The sequence below is a fragment of the Heterodontus francisci genome, chromosome 5 (genome assembly GCF_036365525.1).
Source record: "Heterodontus francisci isolate sHetFra1 chromosome 5, sHetFra1.hap1, whole genome shotgun sequence".
NCBI lineage: Eukaryota > Metazoa > Chordata > Chondrichthyes > Heterodontiformes > Heterodontidae > Heterodontus > Heterodontus francisci.
Genome location: NC_090375.1, coordinates 147,105,373 through 147,131,173, shown reverse-complemented (window position 1 = coordinate 147,131,173; position 25,801 = coordinate 147,105,373). Strand labels below are relative to the sequence as shown.

General features: G+C 43.5%; 1 protein-coding gene across 2 annotated transcripts in view; it reads left to right on the top strand.

The window, feature by feature from the left end:
- The window catches only part of LOC137370090 (collagen alpha-1(XV) chain-like), a 304,386-nt gene extending 279,338 nt beyond the window's left edge, over positions 1 to 25,048 (top strand). For both annotated transcript variants that reach the window (XM_068032221.1, XM_068032220.1), the window contains 9 exons: positions 303 to 431; positions 5,209 to 5,344; positions 5,578 to 5,642; positions 6,839 to 6,967; positions 7,051 to 7,110; positions 7,217 to 7,258; positions 8,219 to 8,416; positions 19,222 to 19,334; positions 23,176 to 25,048. In XM_068032221.1, coding sequence (XP_067888322.1) covers positions 303 to 431; positions 5,209 to 5,344; positions 5,578 to 5,642; positions 6,839 to 6,967; positions 7,051 to 7,110; positions 7,217 to 7,258; positions 8,219 to 8,416; positions 19,222 to 19,334; positions 23,176 to 23,392 — 1,089 coding nt within the window. In that variant the 3' untranslated portion in view covers positions 23,393 to 25,048. The remainder of the gene's footprint in view (positions 1 to 302; positions 432 to 5,208; positions 5,345 to 5,577; positions 5,643 to 6,838; positions 6,968 to 7,050; positions 7,111 to 7,216; positions 7,259 to 8,218; positions 8,417 to 19,221; positions 19,335 to 23,175) is intronic.
- Positions 25,049 to 25,801: the final 753 nt, after the last annotated feature.

Here is a 25,801-nt window from a genome sequence, read left to right as displayed (position 1 = left end):
TTTACATAAATCAAGGCTGGTATATCTAGGGACCTTCCATTTATGCAAAGGCTATATGTACTCATTGTGCTGATCCCATGGGGACGAGTTTACCAATCTTAACAGTGTTGTTTTGAAATATGCCTCTTGCTTTCTGTGTGAGCTTGTCCTGCCATCAACTAAATGATTTGGCCTACATAGAAATAGTTTCACATCTTTTTTATGTTACCTGGCAGATTGAGTACAGGTTATTTCTGCTTTTTTGATCATTACTTAATAAGCCCCATTCATCTTAAAACATTTTTGTCATTTGACTTTTAAAGGGTGAAAAAGGAGACACTGGTGCATCGGGTCAAAAAGGAGAGAAAGGAGAATCAGGAGGAGGGTTGTTCCTGTCAAATTCACCAGGGCCCCCAGGCCCCACTGGACCTCATGGGAGACCTGGACCAGTAGTAAGGAGTTCAGGAATTCTTAATGTTGCTCAGCAGAATGTACATTATGACAAAATCTAACAGTATTAAATATGATAAATGCCCTGTATCATGCAACATACATTGGGCTAAATTTTTATGTCAGGGACAGGTAACAGGAGTCAGGACGGTTTCTGGGTCCCGATCCTGCTCCCGGGGGGAGAAGGTCACTGACCTAGGCTTTTGATCAGGGTGCCCCCTTAATTGGCATGGGGACATATTCCATGTCGAATTAAGGCTGGAGGGCCAAGCAGAGGCCTTTCAGCTTGAGAGGAGCAGCAGGCTGCGGTAAAGGGTAAGTAACTGAGAAGGCGCTTCAACATGGAGGTGCCCTCTCAACAACCTTTTTATAATTTCAAATAAAAACTAGAGGGAACAGCCAGGCCACCACTGTTGGGGGGAGGGGGGGCATCTCTCTATAGGGTGGCCATTGGCTGCACCTGCACTCAGGCAGGTGGGGAGGGCATGTAGGCCTGCCTGGAGTGCTGGCATCCTGACCTGCCACTCGGCGCACACCTCCAGACAGTTAAACAGCACCCCGTCACATTGGGAAACTGGAGGCCGACTGGAAAATCCCAGTCGGCTTCCTTTAACTGCCCTTGACAAGGCTGTTAATGATTAAAGGCCACAGCCCTGAAACATTAACTCTGTTTCTCTCTCCACAGTTGCTGCCAGGCCTGCTCAGTATTTCCAGCACTTTTTGTTTTTATTTCAATGAGCCTAATTGGCTATCGCCACGTGGGGGCAGATAGCCCTGCCAGGCCCTGAACCCATCTCCCCTAAAATGGCCAGTGCTAGGAATGGAGTTGAGAAACCAGCACGCTGGCAGGCGCTGGTATTTTCGGGTCCTGTCCACCTCCATTCCCAACCTCGGTGGGGCCTGAAAATTCCGCACATTGTTGCAGCATAGAAATAGACATTTGGCCTATCAAGTCTGTTATGACACTTTCTCCACATGAGCATCTTATAGAAAGAATTTGTGGACTCTGCATTGACAACAGTTCGAGCCATTGTCTGTGTAAAAACATATTTTCCAACCTTCTCTTTACCTCTTCTTTGATTTTCTTATGTTTGTGTCCTCTAGTAACCACCAACAGACCAAATAATATCTCACTTCTTACCTTTTCATAATCCTTTGGCATCTTGAAGACCATAATCAGGTCACCCCTTTGTTTTCTCAGTGCCAAGGCCTAACTTCTCAAGTCTCCCTTCATAACTGTAATACTCTCATTCCTGGTAACATTCTAGTGAATCATCTCTGCACCTTTTCCATTGCTTTTCTCTTCTTCCTATAATAATAACGACTGCATGCAATAGTCCAACTGTAGCCTGGTTACAGTCTCATTCAGGTTTAAATATTATCAAATCTGAAAGTAAAAATAGTAAAAGCCTGAAACACTCAGCAGGTCGAGCAACTTCTACAGAATAGCAGAAATCAGTTGACACTTCAGGCCTTAAGCCCTTTCCCCACTGTCCTGAGACAATATTAAATGTTTGATTTGTCTGCTGTTTCATGGTTTCTTATAGATTCTACTCAACCTACTAAGTGCTTTCAGTTCTTGTTTTTTTATTCTCGACATCATCTCCTTTTGTATAGTTGGCCTCCAGATAAAAGAAAACAAAGATTGTGCTTGCCTTTTTAGGGCTTTGTCCACTTGTGCTGCCATTTTTAATTACCTATCTATCTGTACATCCCAGTATCCCCCTGCTCCAGTTAAACTCTTACCATTTAAGGGATATTCTCTTCCTGATTCCTGCTTCCAAAATGCATTATTTCATATTTCTCGACATCGAATTGCAACTGCCACCTGCCTGCCCTCTCTGTTATCTATGCCTTCCTATACTATTGCATCTCCAGCAGAGTTGGAACAAATATTTTGTCATTGAACAAATATTTTGTGTCTGTCTTCACAATAGAAGACACAAGTTCCAAACCAGAAATAGGCAGTAACCTAGGGGCTAAAAAGAGTGAGGAAATTAAGGATATAGATATCAGTCGAGAAAAAGTATTGGATAAACTTGAGGGACTAAAATCTGACAAGTCCCTGGGACCAGATGGCCTACACGCTAGGGTTCTAAAAGAGAAAGCTGCAGAGATAGTGAACGTGCTGGCTATGATTTTCCAGAATTCCTTAGATTCAGGAACGGTCCCGTCAGATTGGAAGTTGGCAAATGTTACAGCACTTTTCAAGAAAGGAGGTAGAGAGAAAACAAGGAACTACAGGCCAGTTAGACTAACATCAGTCATTGGGAAGATGCTGGAAACTATTATTAAAGAAGTCTGAACATTGCATTTGGAAAAGCATAAAATGATTAGAACAAGTCAGCATGGTTTTACTGAAGGGAGATCCTGTTTGACAAATTTATTAGAGTTTTTTGAGGATGTAACTAGTAGGGTAGATAAAGGGGAACCAGTAGATGTAGTGTACCTGGATTTTCAAAAGGTGCCACATAAAAGATTAATAGGCAAGTGAGAGCTCATGGTGTTGGGGTCATATATTAGCGTGGATAGAGGATTGGTTAACAAGACAGGAAGCAGAAAGTGGGCGTAAATGGGCATTTTCAAGTTGGCAGGCAGGGAATAATGGGGTGCCACAAGGATCAGTGCTGGGGCCTCAGCTATTTACAGTCTATTAATGACTTGGATGACGAGACAGAGAGTAATGTATCTAAGTTTGCTGATGCTACAAAGCTCGGTGGAAAGGTAATCTGCGGGAGGATGTAGAGAGGCTACAAAGAGATATAGACAGGTTAAGTGAGTGGGCAACAAGATGGCAAATGGAGTATATTGTAGGGAAGTGTGAAGTTGTTCACTTTGGTCGTAAAAATAGAAAAGCAGAATATTTTTTAAAAGGTTTGAAACTGGTAAGTGTTGATGTTCAGAGAGACTTGGGGGTACCCATACAAGGAACGCTGTTATGACCAACCGTTCCAGTCAAAGCCCCCAATCAAAATATACGATTCTGATTTTGGTGGGAGAAACGCACTGTTAATTCAATCCCGTCCCTCCACAGATCGCCTAACATATCATTTTAAACTTTCCAAATTAAAGAAAGACCCAGCCAAATTGTACTATCTATTAATCCCCAAATGAGGCTAACTAAACCAGGTGCCTTCAAATCAACAAATTAACTGTTTAATTAGAAAAACTAAATTCTTAAACACTACTAACATATAAACAACATTTAAAATAAAAAAAATTAGAGTCCTTGCAGATTTACACTCCTGCCAGATGTGGAACAGTCCACGGTTGCTTGAAGTCCTCACAGCCATCCAATGGGGAGAAAAAGGTTCTTCAACAGTAGAACAGTCCATAGTCTAATTCAGAAGTCGAAATTGTTGCTTCTTCTCCAGCGATTAATTTCAACAATTAACAACTTGCAAACACTTTTTAATGAATCAATTTGGCTTTAGAATTTTTTTGAGAGATAAAAGATTGTCACAGTCTAACTTCTCTTCCTTCAGTTTAAATTCTAGTGATCTCTGTTTTGGCTTGACTTTTTAGAATTATGAGAGAAAATAATAAACAAATAGACTAAATTCTCTTCCTTCAGTTTAAATGATCTGAGAGCCCTCCTTTCAGGTGCTAACACACAGCTGTTTCTCTGAGTTAGAACAGTCTGTTTCCACTATAAGCCAGTTCAAAATTAATTGTAACAGTGTATCTCTCGATCTCTGGTCCTGAATGGTTGTATTCCAGGCAAAGAGAATGCACTTTTTGACTCACAGTCTCCGAATGGCTGTATCCCGGGCAACGAGAATGCATTCTTTGACTCAGTCTTTGGAGCTTGCTGCCTTAAAGCAGTACTGCTCCCTTTCCAGCCTTAAAGGCACACCACATTCTTTCTGGAAAAAACCCCACAAGGTCATAACAATGCATAAAGTTAACATGCAGGTGCAGCAGGCTATTAGGAAGGCAAATGGCATGTTGGCCTTTATTATTGCAAGGGGATTGGAGTACAGGAATAAAGAAGTCTTACTAAAATTGTACAGGGCTTTGGTCAGACCGCACTTGGAATACTGTGTGTAGTTTTGGTCTCCACATTTAAGAAAGGATATACTTGCACTGGAGGCAGTGCAGCGAAGATTTACTAAATTGGTCCCTGGGATGAGAGGGTTGTCCTATGATGAGAGGCTGAGTAAATTGGGCCTATATTCTCTGGAGTTTAGACGAATGAGAGGTGATCTAATTGAGATGTACAAGATTCTGAAAGGGCTTGATAGGATAGAAGCTGAGAGATTGTTCCCACTGGTCAGTGAATCTAGAACACGGGGACACAGTCTCAGGATAAGGGGCCAATCATTCAGGACTGAGATGAGGAGAAATTACTTCACTCAAAGGGTTGTGAATCTTTGGAATTCTCTACCCCAGAGGGTTGTGGATGCTCCATCATTGAATACATTTAAGGATGGGATAGATAGATTTTTGGTCTCGCAGGTAATCAAGGGATACGGGGAGTGGGCAGGAAAGTGGAATTGAAGTCCAGGATCAGCCATAATCATATTAAATAGTGGAGCAGGCTCGATGGACCATATGGTCTACTTCTGCTCCTAGTTCTTGTGTCCTCACAAGTTAGATATGCTAACTGCACTGTAACTATGATATATAATGTAGCATGTAAACCCATTAAACCTCCCACTGCCTGAGAATCCTTCCGCTACTTCACACCATTCTCTGAGGGATGAGTGTGAAAATATGAAAACAATAATCTGGAAAGATTTTATTTTGTTAAAAATGTGTTCCATTTTCCTCCTTCAGGGACCCAAGGGTGAATCTGTTGTAGGGCCAATGGGGCCACCAGGAATACCAGGACCTCCAGGTTATGGGATTGTGGGTCTACGGGGCCGTCCTGGACCCCCAGGACCTCCAGGAATACCAGGAGTCTTCGGATCAGGTGAGCCCACATGGAAATGTCCATTGTCATTGTTGGGATTGAAAATTTCAGTACAGAGTAAAGAACATGAGATCTGCCAATACCCATAAAAGTCCTTGGAAGTATGAGTGCCTGTTTATGACCAAAGTTAAATCTGAGCAGTTTTAAAACGTCAATTGAACTTCTTGCTGCAACACCACACATTTCCTAGCAGGAAACCAATTTTCACTTTATTAATGTGTTCTACTTTTTAGCTGTTGCACTTCCTGGACCTCCAGGACCATCAGGACCACCAGGACAAGGAGGCAGTGGAAGCCCAGTAAGTTAAAGGAGAAACAGCAGATGATGGTGGACTAATGAGTGCAATAACTAATAGTGTGTGGAGTCTGTGTACATAAGAGTAATTGTTTCTTTTTTTCCCTTGGTGAGCACAGCCATGACTTCCCAATTTGTGCGAACAAGATACTGTGCCAGGAGCACACAACTGGAAAGTCAGCTCTAATGCTTTCGGAGTCAAACTCCTGGAAAGTTGCATGGTCATTTCAGTTCCATGACTCTGGTTGTCCCACTTTACACGAGATTATTTGGCTAAGAGATGAGAGGTCTGGACAATGTTGAGAGATTGAATAGAATGGGCCTATACTCTCTGGACTTTATATTAATGAGAGGTGGTCTCATTGAAACATATAAAGTTCTTAAGAGGGTAGATGCTAAGAACCTGTTTCTCCTGGCTGGAGAGTCTAGAACTAGAAGGCATGGCCTCAGGATAAGGGATCGGCTATTTGGGACTGAGGTGAAGAGAAATATCTTCACTCAGAAGATTGTGAATCTTTGGAATTCTCTACCCCAGAGGACTGTGGATGCTCAATTGTTGATAATATGCAAGGTTGACCAATAAATTTTGGGCACTAAGGGAATCAAGGGATATGGGGATAGGGCAGGAAAGTGGAGATGATGTAGAAGTTTGGCTGTGACCTTATTGAATGGCAGAGTAGGTTCCAGGTCTATTCCTGCACCTATTCTTCTGTTCTTATCATAAGATCAGACAATGATACAGAAGGAAGTTATTTGCCCATTGTGCCTGTGGCAGCTCCTTGAAAGGACTCTCCATTTACTCCCACTTCATTTTCTCTCCCAATAGACTTGCAATTGTTCCCCTTCAGCAATTTATCCAATTTCCTATTTTTTCTTTCATGGGATGTGACCAATGCTAGCTAAGCCAGCATTTATTGCCCATCCCTAATTGCCCTTTAGAAGGTGGTGGTGAGCCACCTTCTTGAACCACTGCAGTCCACTAGGTGATTCTGTCGGTTTCTTCAGCTTGGATTTTTTTTTTTGCGGCTTCCTCAGGGAGATTTCCTGTGTAATTCTGTTCAGTATTGTTAACCAAGAATCTTGAATGAAATGATCTTTCATCCCATAAAGCTTATTTCATTTAGTTCCATCTTGCAAAATATTTCCGATTTACTAATGTTATGACCATGTGTAACCTTATTTATTTCATGTGATGAATAGGTAACAGTGTTCAACAACATGGAGCTTATGCATAAATCAACCTATTCAGTCTCTGAAGGTTCCTTGGGCTATGTTACAGATAGCGGTGACCTTTACATTCGAGTTTACAATGGCTGGAGAAAACTCCAGGTAAGTTTTTAATTCTGAACTCTAATTCTAGAGCTTACTCCTGGATCAGAGTTTTAAATGTTTTTTTGTGATTCTATTGCCAGCTTGGTGATCTTATTCCTGCGCCCGCGGATGATCCATTTAATTCAGTTAACTCTATCTCCGTAAGTAAGAACTTCTAACTTGCTATTAAGTTTAAAGTTAAAATGGGGACTCTTCCAATCAGGTTTATGACTTTTTCTTGTGTATGTTTCTTCTTGTGTGCATTAGGCAACAAACTCATTCCCAAAGATAAATGATCAGAAGCCAGCGGTAAGTTTGCTTATTTTTTAATGTTGCAGTTCAGAGTGCTAAACATTAACCACGAGGAGTCAGTTCTAAGTCTGAAAATTGATCAATGTTTGATTCAAAGTGGCACAGCACAGAAAATGGAGAAGAGATCAACATCTACTCATTGTGATTGCTATTGTACTTACAACAAGTCAATCTGCAGATACATCAATAACTACCTACAATGCATAGTTGTTATTTATGTTTTAGGTTGTCTAATTTGTAAAGAGAGAATCCATCTTACATCCTCTAACTGATCAGCCAATCATGACTTACAACTAGATGTGACCCTTTAGGTACAATTAACTTATTTTTTTATTTCCAGAGCCGAACATATTGAGGATTGGAGGGTCTATGAGTTCCGAAGAAGGGTCACTGACCCGAAATGTTAACTCTGCTTCTCTCTCCACAGATGCCGCCAGACCTGCTGAGTATTTCCAGCATTTCTAGTTTTTATTTCAGAAAATCATGGCATCAGGCTGTTGTTTCCTGCTATGCTTGGTTGGCAGCCTGTGGCCTTTCCACCAGAAATATGTCTTTAGGAGAATGACCCACTTTGGCACAGCAACTTCACTGTGTGGAGTAAGGTGTTAGCTGCCAAGTTTTAGGTACTCTTGTGATTGAAACGCAGAGGGCGGGGTCCTTCTGATAATCTGTCACAACTTTGGTAGGAGGGCAGCCAAACCCCCTGGTATATGTGTGTAGATGGTAGCTTGCATCATTTCTATGGGTGATCAACTGGCCTCACAGTAAAGCAATGGAGAAACCCCTGGGAAATATTCATGCCCTTGTGTTTTGCAGGAAGCATCAGCTTGAAAACTTAAACTAAGGTGAAGTGAAAAGTCTGGTGTTTATTTTTTGGGGAGTTGTTGGTCACTTCTTTGGGTTAGGAATTTACTATTGTGTATTTTAACCAAAACCTTTCTTTCTGTTTCCCTTAAGTTACACTTGGTCGCTTTAAACATGCCCCTGTCTGGCAACATGCGAGGTATCCGTGGGGCTGACTTGCATTGCTTCCAGCAAGCTCGAGCGATGGGCTCGATTGCAACTTACCGAGCTTTCCTATCCTCTCAGCTACAAGATTTATACACAGTAGTGAGGAAAGCTGACAGATTAAACATGCCAATTGTCAACCTAAAGGTAAAAAACACATATATTGGTCATGGCTTTTGAATGAATATTTGACTCACTGTATTCAAAAGTAAAATTGCAGGAATTATGGAGAAAAAGTGATGTATAAATTTCTGAAAATTATTTTGTTTAGAATTTATTTGAACTCATAGACAAGTAATTAGAGGTGGTGATCCCAAGAATAACTCAGTATTTCAAGGAACCTTCAGGTCCTTTTCTATGTTACTGCCTGAGGGAGTCAGAGAGGAATTTTCCAGTGTATTTTCTCCCTTAGTGGCCTGGGTTTTCTGTTCTGTTGCCTTATTTGTAGATTATATATAGATTTATAGATTATAGGACCCAATTTTAACTCATTTAAAACCCATTCACTTGCACAGAGTTAAAATCGGGCCCATTTAATATGGCTGCAGGGGGTTGGTTGGAAGTAACTTGCCACTATGCTCGAATAACCTATAGGTCAGACCAGATAAGGATGGCCAGCTTCCTTCCCTAAAAGACAGTAATGAATCATTTGGGTTCTTAACTACTCGGTCACTTTTATTTCCAGATTTTTAAAACTGATTTCAAATTTTCAAACTGTTATGATGGGATTTGAACTCCCATTCTCTCGATTATTAGTCCAGCACTCTTAATTACTAGTCTAACAGCATAACCACAATAACTACTCTAAATAAGAAATAAGTGAGCGAACTAGTAAGAGATGGGCTTAGGAATGTAGATAAACTAATTGGGAAAAAGAAATATTAGCCAACAGATGGTATGTTTGATGATCTATTGACAGGGCAGCAAATGATGGGAGTGATTTTGAAAGGCCTACAACTGTGTAGCTCTATATTCCAAATTGCACTCAAGACTGGTAAGACTGTTGTAACCATGCACAATAATGTTGAACAAGGGCTGAAATGGGAAAATTAGAAAAGCAAATTGCAATGGACCACAGAAGATTTGTTTATATATATTTGCAGCAAGCAGAGTACAAAGAATAAATAATGCCTTGAGGAATGAAGGTTTGGTGGCAGCTTCCATCCAGTTTGTTCACATTTTCACTCAACACTGTGCTGAAAGTTTTTCTTTAAATTTGTTCTTGGGATGTGAGCACTCTTGATAAAGCAGTACTTACTGCCAATCCCTAGTTCAGAGTCAACCATATAGGCCGGAATTTTACCTTCAGGAATCGTGTCCCATCGGAGGCGTCCGGAAGGTAAAATGGAGCGTGATGACGTTGGGCTGGGTCCCTGGCGTTATTACTCGCAGACGCCATTTAACCAGGCGTATGAAGTCGGGCGAGATCGAGTCTGCGCTTGCCGCCCGACTACAAGCAATTGAAAGATGACTAAGGTACTTGAAAAAGCAATTGACAGCAATTTTACGTGTGCCATCTGATTTTACGGCTGTAAATCGGGTTGTGGGGCGTCTCGGGAACCCGGCAGGTTTAAAAGGGCGGCAGGCATTGATTCATGAGGGAGTTGGAGGTACAAATTTTATTTTTGCTCTTTATTAATTCTGATGTTATCTGTATGTCCCAGCAAGGGGTGTTACTTGCAGCTTGTGCAGAAGGGTTCATCTGAATGTTATTCACTGATGCTCAGGCCCCATCTGTTCCGAGTTATTGGGTGAAAGGCTTTCGTGAGCCAGTCCTAACAGCTGGAAGCTAATACCTGTGGTCATTGCATCTGGCCTGCTGTACAACAATGGGAATTGTCCACTCTGGATGAGGAGGACTGTGCCCCAATGAGGGACAGAAGGACAAATGGGCAGGGGAACATGCAACCAGCTGCCCCAGTGCATCCTCGTAATGTTGGAGGGAGAGCAGGTGGCAGAGTCACCCTGGAGCGAACACATGTCAGGAGACGTGCCTATCCAGCAGGAAGGGCATACTGATCATGTCTGAGCTACCTGCAGCTGTTAGAACGCCAGTGGAGAAGAAGACTACGGCTGTCACGGGAGACTGTCTCATCTCTTTGTGAGATGCTGGCAGTGGATGTTGCCTCAAACTGTCTTGGTGGCCATCCAATGCCAGTCGCTCTTAACTTCTATGTGTGTGGCTCCTTCCGGGCCTCAGCGGCAGACTTGTGCAGTGTCTCACAAGCAGCAGCGCACCACTGCATAAAGGTTGTCACTGATGCATTGTTCCGACGTGCTAATCATTTCATCACATTCAAGACGGACAACACTAGTTAGGCTGAGAGAGCCAGAGGCTTCAGCACAATATCTGGGTTCCCAATGGTACAGGGCATGATGGACTGTACTCATGTAGCCCTTAGAGCACCAACAGGTCAGTCGGGGGCATTCATGAACTGCAAAGGATTCCATTCAATGAACGTTCAGCTCATCTATGATCATCCGAAGAGAATCATGCAGGCATGTGCACGTTACCCTGGGAGTTATCATGATGCTTTTATTCTCCAAAATTCCCAGGTGCCTACACTTTTCAGTCCTGCTGACAGAATGGAGGGATGGATACTTGGCGACAGGGGCTATCCTCTGAAGACATGGCTCATGAGGAACCCAAGGGGTAATGTGGAGGAACAATACAATGAGAGCCATGCGACCACCAGAGTGACAATCGAGCAAACTATAGGCCTACTAAAAATGAGATTTAGGGTGTCTTGACCACTGCAGTACGCACCGTCAAGGGTTTCCAGAATCATTGTTGTCTGCTGTGCCTTGCATAACCTGGCGATTGAAAATAGAGAGGCCCTGGAGGATGATCAATATCAGCGTGATGTGTCATCAGATGATGATGACGTTTCTGATGAGGAAGCTGGGCATCAGTCACATGATGATCAGGGAGAGGAAGCTGAATGTAATTTGGCTCTAAGTGCTAGAGAGACCAGGGAGTCTCTAGTAGGCAGGCATTTCCATTGAGAAGTTATAAAATTTCACTATATTGATATTGCCATATGAGATGAGTCATTGTGAGGATCTGAGAGGGCAAATTCACTCACCTTCAGGGGGAGAGATAATGTGACGATGCAATCCTTCACATCATGAGGAATGCAACCCAAGTGTGTGACCTCACATTTAAAACTACTTGTGTTGAACAACGATATTGGATGTGACTTCAGGAATGACATGTCAAACAGTCCAGACACAAAATTCATTACAATTTTTTTTAATACAAATCAAATAGATATCTTACAATTAACCCAGTGAACCAGTAGTGATGTTAAAGTGATTTCTTATTTTGTATGCGAGTGCTCAGTCGGGTGGATGATCCCTCGCCACCAGACTCACCAGAGGCAAGTGGCTGAACTGTTTGCCGCCCTGCTTGTGATGACTTTGGCGGACGTCCTCTGCCAGCTCGTGGCCGTGAGGGCCCCGGCATCTCAGAGTTCTCTTGATAAATATCATGAGCACCCTCTAACACCCTGGAATATCGTAGTTCACATGTCCCTGGCAGAGGGAGCAAGGAGCTGGAGGATGCATCAGAGGCGCCCTGAGAGGAGCTGCCATATGCGATCTGCTGCCTCTGTGCCCTCGTGATGCTCGGCTGGTCCTCAATGGTGACATCAGAGGGATGAGCGGCCTCGACCTGTCGCCAGCGCATCAGATTCTACTCTCTGGTGCTCTGGTCCAGGGAGGCCACACTCGGTCTGAGGTCACGAATTGCATCTACTGCAGCTGCCAGCCTTTCAACGGAGGTAGCCAGATATTCAACTGCCTGAGAGTTTGCTGAACTCATTCTGGATGGATGTCTCCAGAGTATGAGTCATAGCGCACAGCGTTTCAGGCACCTCCACCAGATTTCCATGCACCGCTTGCTGCACCTGCAACATCTCCCGACAAATGGATGTTCTCAGGGGAAGGTCATCAGCTTGCGGCTCTGCGCTGGCCTGGCCTCCCACACTCCTCCGAGTGTGTGAGACATCGGCCGATTCTGCATCTGGTGTCTGGCCCGGCAACTGTGCTGTGCTCACACCTGTCTGTGAATTCGACTCCCCGGACACACTAATCCCTACCGTGCTGTAAGTATCTGCGCTGATACTTGGTGCGTTGCGAGGATGTGACGGTGCACCCTCTGAGGCACCCTCCTCCACCTCAGAGGTGGATGGTCGGGCAACGGAGTCACTTCTTGGCCCATGCTGTGTTTCACCTGTTGGGAAAATCATATTGATCAGTTTGATCAGCAATCCAGACTTAAGCACATGTTTTTGAATCCATTAAGGTCACATCGGTGTGATTTAACATTTGAGGGCACACTTCAATGCATTAGACAATCACCACACCATTGGCCCACCACCGCCTCCCCCCCCCCCTCCACATACACTCGTACACCACATTCTGGATCACTCACTGTCATGGCCAGATCCACCTGCCTCGCCATCTGCAATGGCACATCCTCCTTCCTCCCCTGCTATCGTCAAAGCATCTTCCTCCATTGTACTCAGGTATGCCTAACTGGCCATGCCACCACCTGTACGGGACCTCTCTTGGGCATTGTGTGCCCTCTTTTCCTAATTAAACAAAAACACATAGTTTAAACATATTTGTTGGCATATCATGCAGTCACTCAAAGGGGTTGATGTTGTTTCACTGCTGTGCTTGTGCTTAGCACGACTTGAACACCTCCGCATCACCGTTCAACTCAGACTTGCCCATCTTGCTTCCCAATGCAAGGCAGCAGCCAAGCAATGATCATACGGGGCTTCCACATTGCATCATGAGGACACATATACCCTCCCTGGACACATTAACGATTAGATGAATGAGGAATGCCCCTTACCCGGGCAGAGCAAAGCAGGTCATTGAGGCACTTGCGGCACTGGATCTATGTCCGCCTTACAACGCCATGGCTGCTGACCTCCTCCGCAAACTCCAGCCAGGCCCTCTTGGTCTCTTGGGAGGGTCGACTTCTACCATCTGGATCTCCCGCCTCTCCTCAACCGCCTGAAGGAGGATCTGCAGTGAATCATCCAAAAATCGGGAAGCTGAGCGAATACTTCTCCCCTCCATCACTTCTTGTACTTCTCCTGTACTCTGCCAGTCCTTCTCTCCGTGCTGGTGTAGAGCTTTTTAATACTCCAGACCTAATGCCACTGATGTCTTAATGTCAAGCCAGGTAAGAACTAACTGTTTAATTTCATTGCAGTAAACCTTTTTCAAGGGCTGACATCAGCCTTTCCCGGAAGTGGCCCCACCCCCAATGCTGATTATCATCCCACCCGCGCACGCTCTTTCATTTCACAGATACACCGCGGGGCCGCTAATTGGCTGCCCCGCTCGTGATGCCGGTGGCCAGGAGACACAGAACGGGATCGGAGCCCTCATCCGCTTCAGATGCATCCGCCCCGGAGCCACAGATAACGGTAAAATTCCGGCCATAGTGCTGGACTGGTCAGACCAGCTGTGAGGTGGCAGCTACACTTCCCTGAACAGCATTAATGAAGCAGTTGGATTTTTACAACAATCCAACAACCTTCATGATCGTTTTCCGATGCCAGTCCCAAAATTAGCAGAATAATTGAATTTAGTACCACAACTTGCCTAAATGAGACTTGAACTCATAACTACTGGTTGCTAATCTAGTATCAGAACCACTTGGCACTATACCCACTATAGTATACTCAAGCAGGCAATTAAATTGATAAGGGAAATTTTAACTTAGGGTATTAGTGTAACATGGACAATAATGAACTAGCCACTGATTATACACTCTGTTTGATTTCCCTTCCTTTGACTTACAGTGGACATGAAATTCGGGCATGGTGTATAAAATTCAACATCACCCATTTTACACCATTGTCCGAAGTTAAAATTAGCTCCATACAACTGGCTCTATGGAGAACGTATTGACCATTAACAAACGAGAACATGTGAAGATTTGCACAGATTCCAAGCCTTGCTGGATAACAATAGAAATGAGAAGAAGGGGCTGGTCTTATGATGTGGGCTTTCTCCCAGACACTGAAAATTGCAGGATTTCTCTGTATACAATCAAATCATCCCTTAGAAATAAAGGATTTGATAGGGTAGATAGGATTTGATAGGGTAGATACAGAGAAACTATTTCCTCTGGTGGGAGAATCAAGGGGCATAATCTTAAAATTTGAGCTTTTCTATTCAGGAAGGAAATCAGGAAGCACTTTTTCACACAAAGGGTAGTAAAAATTTGGAATTCTTTTACTCAAAAGGCTGTGAATGCTGGACAAATTGAGCTTTCAAGACTGAGATGGATGGATTTTTGCTAGGTTAAAGTATCAAAGGATGCGGAGTAAAGGCAGGTAAATGGAGTTGAGGTACAGATCAACCAAGGTCTAATTGAGTGGAGCAGGCTCGAGAGACTATATGGCCTACTCCTGCGGGGTGTTGTAATTGAAATTTTGCAAAGTGGATTGGGCATTATAGTTGTTTTCTTATCTTCCCTTGGAGAACAGTATGAAATAGTGGAAGGAGTCAATTAACAGTCTAACAGGCCGCAATGTGAATACTTCTTTCATGGCCATAATCAACTTTATACCAGCCAATGGAACAGTGAATCCTATACAATGGGAAGGTTTTATGGGCTCCAATAATCCATGCAATGAAAAAGAGTTACCCACACCCACCAGACACAAGTATCGCACTGGATGTCAACACAGGATTTAGCTGGAGTTCAGGTATCCATTCGTAGGGACTGTCTGAAGTGGCGTTTGAACCCTGCACTTTCTGTGTCAGGGGCATGGTATCACTAAGCTCAGTTCAACATAAAAGCAAAATACTGCGGATGCTGGAAATCTGAAACAAAAACAAGAAATGCTGGAATCACTCAGCAGGTCTGGCAGCATTTGTGGAAAGAGAAGCAGAGTAGCTCAGTTCAACATAGCTGTCACTAGAGGATGATTGAAAGGCAGCGTCTGGTCTGTTCTGTCAAGTAGCTCCAGAGAATTAACCTGGGAATTTTACTTTGTTAGTATCAAAGGCTATTAGAAAGTGAGACAATTCAAGAGCATCTGGTTAGAGGAAAAGCAACAATTCCAGTGTCACAGGGAATGGAGTGAAGAAGTTAACATTAGGTCAGACTTTGCACAGCAAATTTGATTGGTTCGTCTGAATATCTACTGTTTTGGACAAGTGAGGAGGGATCGAAGGGCTTCCCTCTTTTCCTTCTCCTTGTTTGACCACAACAGGTTTAATTCTTTCTTAAAGTGGATGTACTGGCCAATTCAGTAGGTGTTTGATTACTTACTTGCTATGATCATAACAAGAACCAATCAAACAGGTTTTCAAAGTTAACTTTATTGTACCTAAACTGAACTAATAAAATAATTAAAAAATGCACCAACTTTCACTCTCACACACACTAGAGGTTACAGAGTGGGGAAAGGTAGATTGGTTGAGTTAGAGTCCATTAAAAAAAAGGCTGCATTCACTGACAATACTACCACTAGGTGGCGCTGCATTGGCACATGCGCAAATGCAGCATGTGCCACTATAACGTCACAGTCTGCAACTTCAGGCAGCTGCCATGACTAAAGATGGCGCTGCTCAAATAATCACACGAAGGCAACCTGACCTAAACACATGGCAGCACACAATGGCGGGAGGGAGAAAGCGAGCGAGTGGGCCGGGGCCGGGGTGGCGGGGGGGAGCGGAGCGGGCCAGGGACGGGGGAGGGGGGGAGCGGAGCGGGAGAGTGGAGCGGGCCAGGGGTGGGGGAGTGGAGCGGGAGAGCGGAGCGGACCAGGGGTGGGGGGTGGGGGAGCGGAGCGAAGCGGGCCAGGGGTGGGGGGTGGGGGAGCGGAGCGGGCCGGGCCCGGGGACGGGGGAGGAGCAGACCGGGCCAGGGTCGGGGGGGTGGGGGAGCGGAGCGGCCGAAAGAGCGGAGCGGCCGGAGAGAGCAGCGAGGGGGGGAGCGGAGCGGCCGAAAGAGCAGCAAGGGGGGGAGCGGAGCGGCCGAAAGAGCAGCAAGGGGGGGAGTGGAGCGACCGAAAGAGCAGCGTGGGGGGGAGCGGAGCGGCCGAAAGAGCAGCGAGGGGGGGAGCGGAGCGGCCGAAAGAGCGGAGCGGCCGGAGAGAGCAGCGAGGGCGGGAGCGGAATGGCCAGTGAGAGCAGCCGGGGGGGAGCGGAGCTTGATGCATGGGTGTATACGTTAGCATTGCGTTGCTGTACGCGTAAAGAGCATGCACAGAGGCGCATTGCCTGAAGATGCAGACGTCACGCGATGACGTCATCGGCGCATGTGCTAACTGGTCCTGGCAAGTCGGAACGCAGCAGAGAGCAGGAGCCCGTCTGCGCAAGTGCACACCTTGGTGCAGCCTGATGAAGTCAGTGGCCGGCTGCATTGTCAGGAATCACTTTGTAAAAAAAAGTCTGTGAAGTTTGGTGATTTGGCTGGCTTCTAGCTGAATTTAGCGGTCCTGAGGCTTTTATATTGAAGAGATAGATGACTGGTCAGTGAGTCTGTTGGAGATAGCGATGCGGATGATTTCCTCCAACAGGGTTACTGAAAAGGGAAATGGATATACGCTTGAAAAGGAAACATTTACAGGGAAATGGGGAATGAGCAGAGGAGTGGGACTAATTTGATGTTATTTCACAGAGCTGGCATGATGTGCAGAATAACCTGCTTCGGTGCTTTAAGATTCGATAATCAGGCTGCTGCTCAGCCATGATCTAATTTTTATATGCACAAAACTTAAGAAAATGGGTTTCAGTCCTTCTTTATTCACTAAATATTCCTGCAATTGTACTTGTTACAAAAGAGTTCCTGTTTATAAACCATGTCTAAACTCTAGAACTCCCTTCTAAAATGATGGTACAGTCCTCCCAGGATTTCATCCCTTTAAAGTAGCCATTTCTCTGCTGTTCTTGTGTTCTCTCTCAGATACACATGAATGAAAGAAATTCAGCTGCTCAAGTCACTCAGAACACGTTACAAATTGAATAAGCAACACAAAACTTCAACACAAGTTGATTAGAAGTATGATTGGAAGGTCAATGGTGTTTATTAGAATTCATTGAGGACACGATCAGTCAGACGGGTTAAGGCAATTCAATATTTTTCATGAAGTTGGTAATTGACATGAAATAAATTTGGCAATTAAATTATGAATTGGTGAAAAGTTAGATAATAAGAAAACAGGATAGTGTTTAACTGTCATAGCATTTATTCAATTGATAACGACACTCACATTCCCAGATTGTTGCCCTGTTATTCAAGTTTACAAGTAAATCCATAGGGTGGGTATATATCAGGAAAAGCTACATGGGCATCCAAAACAGCTCAATGATATCACTGGGTGTCCTACATCCAGTTTAAGTGCATTGAAACTTTTCAAGGGGCGCAGATAGGAGTCGTAATTTGATGGAACTCAAATCTATGAAAGGAGGATGAGAGAGACAACGGGTATAAGTACATGAACCATATTAATCATAAAATCATAAGAATAAAAGTTTCCCAGACTAGGAGCCAACTGACTGCATTGCATGCAAATCCTGATATTAGAGTTGGAGATATGGTTAGTAGATGGATTGGCTCGAAATCCTTCGAGAAAGAAAGCCTTATATTTACATAGTATCTTTCACGGCCTTGGGACGTCCCAAAGTGCTTTATAGCCAATGAAGTACTTTTGAAATGCAGCCACTGTTGTAATGTAGGGAAACACAGCAGAAGTTTGCAAACAGCAATAAGAGAAAGGACCAGGTCATCTGTTTTAATGATGTTGGCTGAAAGATAAATGCTAAACTGGACACCAGGGAGAACTTCCTTGTTCTTCTTCAAAATGATGCCATTTTATAGATAATCCCATGGCATTAATGACAGCATGGTTCTCTGTCAGTGCACTGGAGTGTCAGCCGAGATTAGCCATGGAGTGGGGCTTGAACCCACACTTTCTGACTCTGAGGTGAGGATGCTGCCACTGGACCATGTCTGAGAAGAAGAAGTGGACTAGGTGAGATTAATAACCCTCTCGCTTAATCTCTCCATGTTCTTATCAATGTTTACAGAACAAAGACAAAGCTATTATTAGGCAGCTTGAAATGCAGTACTCCCAATTCAAACTACCAATTAGACAAAGCTAAACTGAGTTTCAGTCAGCACACAGACAAAGACAATGTGCTTTTTGGCAGAGGTGAGGATTTCCATTCATATTTGAGAAGCATTCAACTACTCTCTGTGTATAAACAAGAGATTAGTGTTCAGATAAATGGATGGTTATTTAATTAAACTAGATATATATTTCCCTTTTTGTTGCATGGTGAGTGAATTAGGGGATCAGAATAAATTGAGATAAATGAAGATACTTTATATCCAGGTTTATTGTAAGTGGACATTGCAGTATTGCATAAAACAAATAGGATAAAGCCTGCACATCCAACATGGAGCGGCACTCAAAGTGAAGATGGAGCAGAAATAGAAGCTAGGAGTGCACAATTTACCCTTCAGACTATTCTTACTTCAGTTACACTTAAAGATCTAGGAGCATGTTAGCACCAGGTACAGAATACATTCCAAGCGTTCCAGGGACTAGTTAAATATGATGGTATTTTGTGACAGTTGTCTGTTTGGCCACATATTCCTGAATGATCAACCATGCTCTTATTGAGCGGCAGAGCAGACTCAAAGGGTCGGATGGCCTACTGCTGCTTCTATCTCTCATGTACCGCTCAGGCGGTCACTGCTTGCTTCTTTCATTGCTCAATAATTGTAGTTGCAAGTTTCAGTGTTCACTCCAGATACTCTAGTTGTTCCAGCCAATATACACCCCGAGACAGTAAATGAAACCCCAGCCCAGCCTGTTAGTGGGGATGTCTCTGATTGAAACACCAGCTCTGCTTGTTACTGTGGATGGAGATTCATTTCAAAAAAATATCCTGTTTTTTTCTGACAGGGGGAAGTGCTTTTTGACAGTTGGGAGTCCATCTTTAAAAGCCACGCTAATTTCAACACAGACATTCCTATTTATTCGTTTGATGGTAGAAACGTCATGAAAGATTCTTCCTGGTAAGTCTCTGCTCATAACTCTCCCAAGAAAATTCTGCAGGATTCTCACCTCGGAAAAGTAAGAAAGGACTTGCATTTATATAACGCCTTTTACAACCTCAGGACATATCAAAGTGCATTCCAGCAAACCAGGTACCTTTAAAACATAGAAATATAGAAAGTTTACAGCACAGAAGGAGGCCATAGGGCCCATCATGTCTGTGCTGGCTGAAAAAGCCATTCAGCCTAATTCCATTTTCCAGCTCTTGATCTGTTGCCCTGTAGGTTAAGGCTCTTCAAGTGCCTATCCAAGTACTTTTTAAATACAATGAGGATTTCTGCCTCTATTACCCTTTCAGGCAGTGAGTTCCAGACCCTCACCACCCTCAATTCTCCTCAATTTCCCTCTAATCCTTCTGTCAGTTACTTTAAATTTATGCCCCCTGGTTATTGACCTCTCTGCCATAGGAAATAGGTCCTTCCTATCCACTCTATTTAGGAGCCTCATAATTTTACATGCCTCAATTAAATTGCCCTTTAGCCTCCTCTGTTCCAAAGAAAAGAACCCCAGCCTATCCAATCTTTACACATAGCTAAAGTTCTCCATTTCTGGTAACGTCCTCGTAAATCTTCTTTGTACCCTCTCTAGTGTGATCACATCTTTCCTGTAATGCAGTAACCAGAACTGTGCGTAGAAATCTAGCTGTGTTTTACACAGTTCTAGTATAATCTCCCCACTCTTTTATTTCATGCCTCGGCTAATAAAGGCGAAGTCTCCCATATGTCTTATTCACCACCCTATCTACCTGTCCTACTACCTTCAGGGATCTCTAGACATACACTCCAAGATCTTTCTGTTTCTTTACACTTCTCAGAATCCTACTATTGTGTATTCCCTTACCTTGATGTCCTCCCCAAATGCATTACTTCACACTTCTCTGGATTGAATTCCATTTGCCACTTTTCTGCCCACCTGACCAGTCCATTGTTCTCTTCCTGTAACCTACAGCTTTCTTCCTCACTATCAACCACACAACCAATTTTTATATCACCTGCAAACTTCTTAATGATGCCTCCTACATTTAAGTTCAAATCATTGATATATGCCACGTAAAGCAAGGGACCCAGTACTGAGCCTTGCAAAACCCCACTGGAAACAGCCTTCCAGTCACAAAAACACCCATCAATCATTACCCTTTGCTTCCTGCCACTGAGCCAATTTTGGATTCAGTTTGCCCTTGGATCCCATGAGCTTTTACTTTTCTGACCAGTCTGCCATGTGGGACCTTGTCAAAGAAAAAGAAAGACCTGCATTTATATAGCGCTTTTCACAATTACCAGACATCTCAAAGCTCTTTACAGCCAATGAGATACTTTTGAATTGTAGTCACTGTTGTAATGTAGGAAATGTGGCAGACAATTTGCACACAGAAAGCTTCCACAAACAGCAATGTGATAATGACCGGATAATCTGTTTCTGTGATGTTGATTGAGGGGTAAATATTGGCCAAGACACTGGGAAAAACACCCCTGCTCTTCTTCGAAATAGTGCCATGGGATCTTTTGCACCAGCTGAGCAGGCAGATGGGACCTTAGTTTAATGTCTCATCCAAAAGACAGCACATACAACAGTGTAGCACTCCCTCAGTACTGTTCTGGAGTGTCAGCCTATTTTTTTGCTCAAGTCCTTAAGTAGGACTTAGCTTGTGACTCAAAAGCATGAGTGATACCAACTGAGCCCCAGCTTGCTATAATCCTTGTTAAAATCCATGTCGACTACATCAAACGTGCTGCCCTCATTGATCCTCCTTGTTACCTCCTCAACAAATTTCATCATTAGTCAAACGTGACCTTCCCTTAACAAATCTATGCTGACTGTCCTTGATTAATTTGTGCCATTCTAAATGACAGTTAACACTGCCCCTCAGAACTTTTTCCAATAATTTGTTCACCACCAAGGTTCGGCTAATTGTCCTCTAATTACTCAGTCTGTCCCTGGCTCCCTTTTTAGACAATGGTACAATGTTAGCAGTCCTCCAGTCTTTCAGAACCATACCTGTAGCCAGCGAGAACTGGGAAATGATGGTCAGAGCCTCCCCAATTTCCTCCCTTGCTTCTTTTAGCAACCTGGGATACATTTCATCTAATCATGGTGATTTATCCACTTTCAAAGATGCTAAAGCCCTTAATATTTCCTTTCCCACCATGTTTACCACATCCAATATTTTACAGTCATCCTCCTTAACTACAATGTCTGCATTGTCCCCCTCTTTTGTGAAGACAGGTACAAACTATTCATTATGAACCAGGCCCACATTTTCCACTTCCACACAGAAGGTACGTTTTTGGTCTCTAATCAGCCCTACTCTTTCCTTAGTTATTGTCATACTTTTTATGTGTTTATAAAACATCTTTGGGTTTTCCCTGATCTTATTTCCCAATATTTTTCATGTCCTTTCTTTGCTTTCCTAATTTCCTTTTTAAATCCACCCCTGCACTTTCTATACTCCTGCAGGCTTTCTTCAGTATTGAATTCTCAGTACCTGACATAAGCTTCCTTTTCTACCTTACCCTACTCTCTATGCTCTTTGACATCTGTGGGTGGGGGTGTGGGGGGGGGGGTACATTTTGGAGTCCCACCCTTTTTTTTCTGGAAACATATTTGTTCTGAACCCTCTCAATCTCCTCCTTGAATGCTGCCCACTGCTCTGACACTGATTTAACTTAGACTGACTCTTTCCCGTCCACTGTTGTCAAATCATGTGCTGAATTTGCGGGAATATAGGCGGACGGAGCCTGAAAATTATGAGACTTGCTGGCATGCCATTTCCCAAACCAGTTCCTGACATCGGGCATTTTGGCTGATGCGTGTTTGGGGCCCAGCAAGGCCACCCATCCTCACATGGTGGGCAGGCAATTAGGCTCATTAAGAACATTGTTAAGGGTAAGTAATGGAGGCCAATTGGAAAATCCCATTTGGCCTCCAGTTTTCCGACACAATGGGGGCTGTTTAACTGCCTGGAGGCAGGCACCCAGAAGCCAGCCAGGTGCCAGTACTCCTGGCAGGCCTAGAGGGAATTCCCCTACCCCACCCCAGTGGTGGCCTGGCTGCTTTCTGTTTTTTTTACTTTAAATTTTTAAAAAGGTGGCTGAGATGGTGCCTTCTTGTTGAAGCGCCCTCTCAGTTACTTACCTTTTACTGCAGCTGGGTGCTTCTCTGAAGCTGGAAGGTTTCTGAGTGCCAACCCCCACCCCCCCAGCTTTCAGATCCCACCGACCACCCTTAATTGGACAGGGAACCTGATTCCATGCCAATTAAGGGAGTAAGCCCAGTCAAATTATAGGTCAAAGACTGTTTCCCCCACCTCCCCAGCCCCGCCAAGCTGTCCCGGCTCCTGTTTCCTGCCCCCAAAGCAAACATTCAACCCTACATCTCAGCTTAGTAAAATTGGTCTTTCCCCAGCTTAAAACTTTACTCTTGCTCTATCTTTGTCCTTTTCCATAACCATACTATATTTAACTTAATTATGATCACTATCTTTCTTGAAGTGGGAAGACTGCTGTACCCTGTAGAAAATGCAGCAACCAATTTGTGTTCAGCATTATCCCAGGGACAGCAATGCTATAAATGTCCTTATTGGACAGGGCACTGGGGACAATCCCCCTGCTCTTCTTTGAACTACTGCCATGGGCTCATTTATGTCTACCTGAGAGTGCAGATGAGGCCTCAGTTTAACATTTCATCCGAAATTGGCATGTTCAAGTCATGCATCACTCCACCCACCCCCCACCCCCCCCCCCCCCCCCCCTCACACCCCTCCGGGAAGTAAAATTCTGCTGCAATTCTATTTTTATTTTCAAGGCCGCACAAAATAATATGGCATGGGTCCAGTGAAAGGGGAGGCCGAGTGATGACAAACTACTGTCGGGCATGGCGGACAACAGACATGACCATCACTGGCAACGCATCGCCACTTACGAGCGGAAAACTCCTGGATCAGCGCTCGTATAACTGCGCAAATAACTTTATTGTTCTTTGCATTGAGAACAGCTACTTCCATGACCACAGGAGGAAATAAAAGCTTGTGACTGCACATGAAAGGTTTGGAATTATATCGTGTCTACAATCTCATCACAAAACCAGTAAAGGGTGGCACACTGTTACATTCTATAAATATGTTAATGTGGGGACAATGTAAATATCGCTTTCTATTAGGATTGTTAATTTGCAGAAAGTTAGCAGAAATGGAAGCCAAAGATGACATACCTCAAAAATCTGCATGCGCTGTTTCTTTAAAAAAAAAAGCAAACTGTATTCTAAAGAACTGCTCTCATGCAGTTCCTCAATCATGCTTGTTGATATGTTGGTGCTAGTGAAAAATAAATTGAAACGAGACTGCTGTTAGGACAACTGTATTTATAAGCTCTATTGATTCAACTTGTGCGTGTTACAAAAAGAGAAATGCCAAGTTGAGATGATGGGGTCAATGGTCCAATTGCACCCTCTCGCTGCCAAGCCTTGTCTGCGAGAGGTGTCTGTTAGGTAATCATGATTTTCTTCCCATTGGGAATGCACTGCAATGACATTTCACTGGGAATGCTCGTCTTTGAATCCAGACTCTGTAATGAATGATCCTGTTTTCAAACACTGCGGAAAATGGAAGGTTTTTTTTGTGAAATCTATCATCACTATGTTTAAACAATGCAGTGCACAAAGTTTTTTAAATATAATGTACAGTGTAAATCCATGCATTCTTACTACTAAACCCTGCATAATGATAATGTATTAAAGTATCTTAATGTGCATTTAACAGTGCTATTTCTGCCTAGACTGGGACATTTTTAACATCTTTCTGGAATGTTTTTGACTGCAGTATTATTCAACAGTCACAACCTTGTATTTATTGCTTCTGCCAGTTAATACTGTAGAGAGCCAGTTTTGCCAAGGTGCGAGCAAGCAGTCGAGAGCTTCACCCGCCAACTGCGGGTGTTAAGAAGTTACCGGCAATTTTCCTACCCTGGGTTTCCGGATATCCTGTGGCTGGCAGGAGGGGCTTTCCAGCTCGTAGCCCACCCTTGCAAAAGCTGGCCCTTCCATTTGTTTAATCGTATTTTTTATACAATGCAGTTCTGCAGTTCAGTAGATTTAAACATTCTCCCTATTTTTGTAAAACATTGGTGATAGGATAATTGTAACAAATTCACAGCAAATTCATGTTTAAACAGTTCCCACTTCAGAATTGGCAGCTTTTCAGCATAATCACTTCTACTGCAGATTTAATCAATTTACACTGAAGATTTAGTCCATTTACCGTGCAGATTTAGTCCATATACAGGAAGCTTTAGTCCATTTACACTGCAGTTTTAGTCTATTTACAGTACAGGATTAAAGTGCAGATTTAGTCAATTTACACTGTGAATTTAGTCAATTAGCAGTGTACATTTTGTCCAAAGACAGTACAGATTTAATCCACTTAAAGTACAGATTTAGTCCATTTGCAGTCCAAGTTTAATTCATTTACAATGCAGAATTAGTTAATTTACACTTTACAGTTAGTCCATGTACACCACAGATTTAGTCCATTTAGACTGCAGATTTACTCCATTCAATGAAATTCAGCCTCCACATCAGTGAAATTCTTTCTTTTCTTTTGGGCCTCCTTATCTCGAGAGACAATGGATACGCGCCTGGAGGTGGTCAGTGGTTTGTGAAGCAGCGCCTGGAGTGGCTATAAAGGCCAATTCTGGAGTGACAGGCTCTTCCACAGGTGCTGCAGAGAAATTTGTTTGTTGGGGCTGTTGCACAGTTGGCTCTCCCCTTGCGCCTCTGTCTTTTTTCCTGCCAACAGTGAAATAATGTTTGCATAAATCAGTCACTTTTTAATATATTAACCGAACGTCGAAATCAGATTGTATTGAAATGAAGGATGTTTCACACGCTGAATAAACTTAATACATTTTTTTTGTAAATTTCTTTCCTGTCTCATTTATGAAATCAAGTCGATATGTGATAGAACACTGGAGAGTAGAGAAGGAGTTTTCTGTGCTGACGTGTAATTGGTTTATACCAAACTGGTATTTTCTAAACTAAACACTTCAGTATTAATATCTTCGATGAATTGCCACATTTCTGTTTTAGTCCAGTTGCAACAGCCTGTATTAGCACAGAATATCATACTGTAAGATCTTTGCAGAGATGATTCTATTTACTTTAGTTTTGTAACAAACTAAACAAGCTACTGACCCTGGCACTTGGTCTCTCCAGCTCAGCTGCTGTTGGCTGGAGGGTGTCAGTGCCAAACTGAGAGAGTAGTTTAGAACTTTCCATGGTGGTAAATGGCGATCTCACTGAGAGGGGAAGAGCAGACCTGAAAACCAAGTGCTGATTGTCCACTCAGGGACTATGAAGATGGCCCTCGGCCAGTGTTATCCAATATGTTAGCCAGATGTGGCTAATTGGGAATCTGGGTGTGCATTTTATTTAGGCT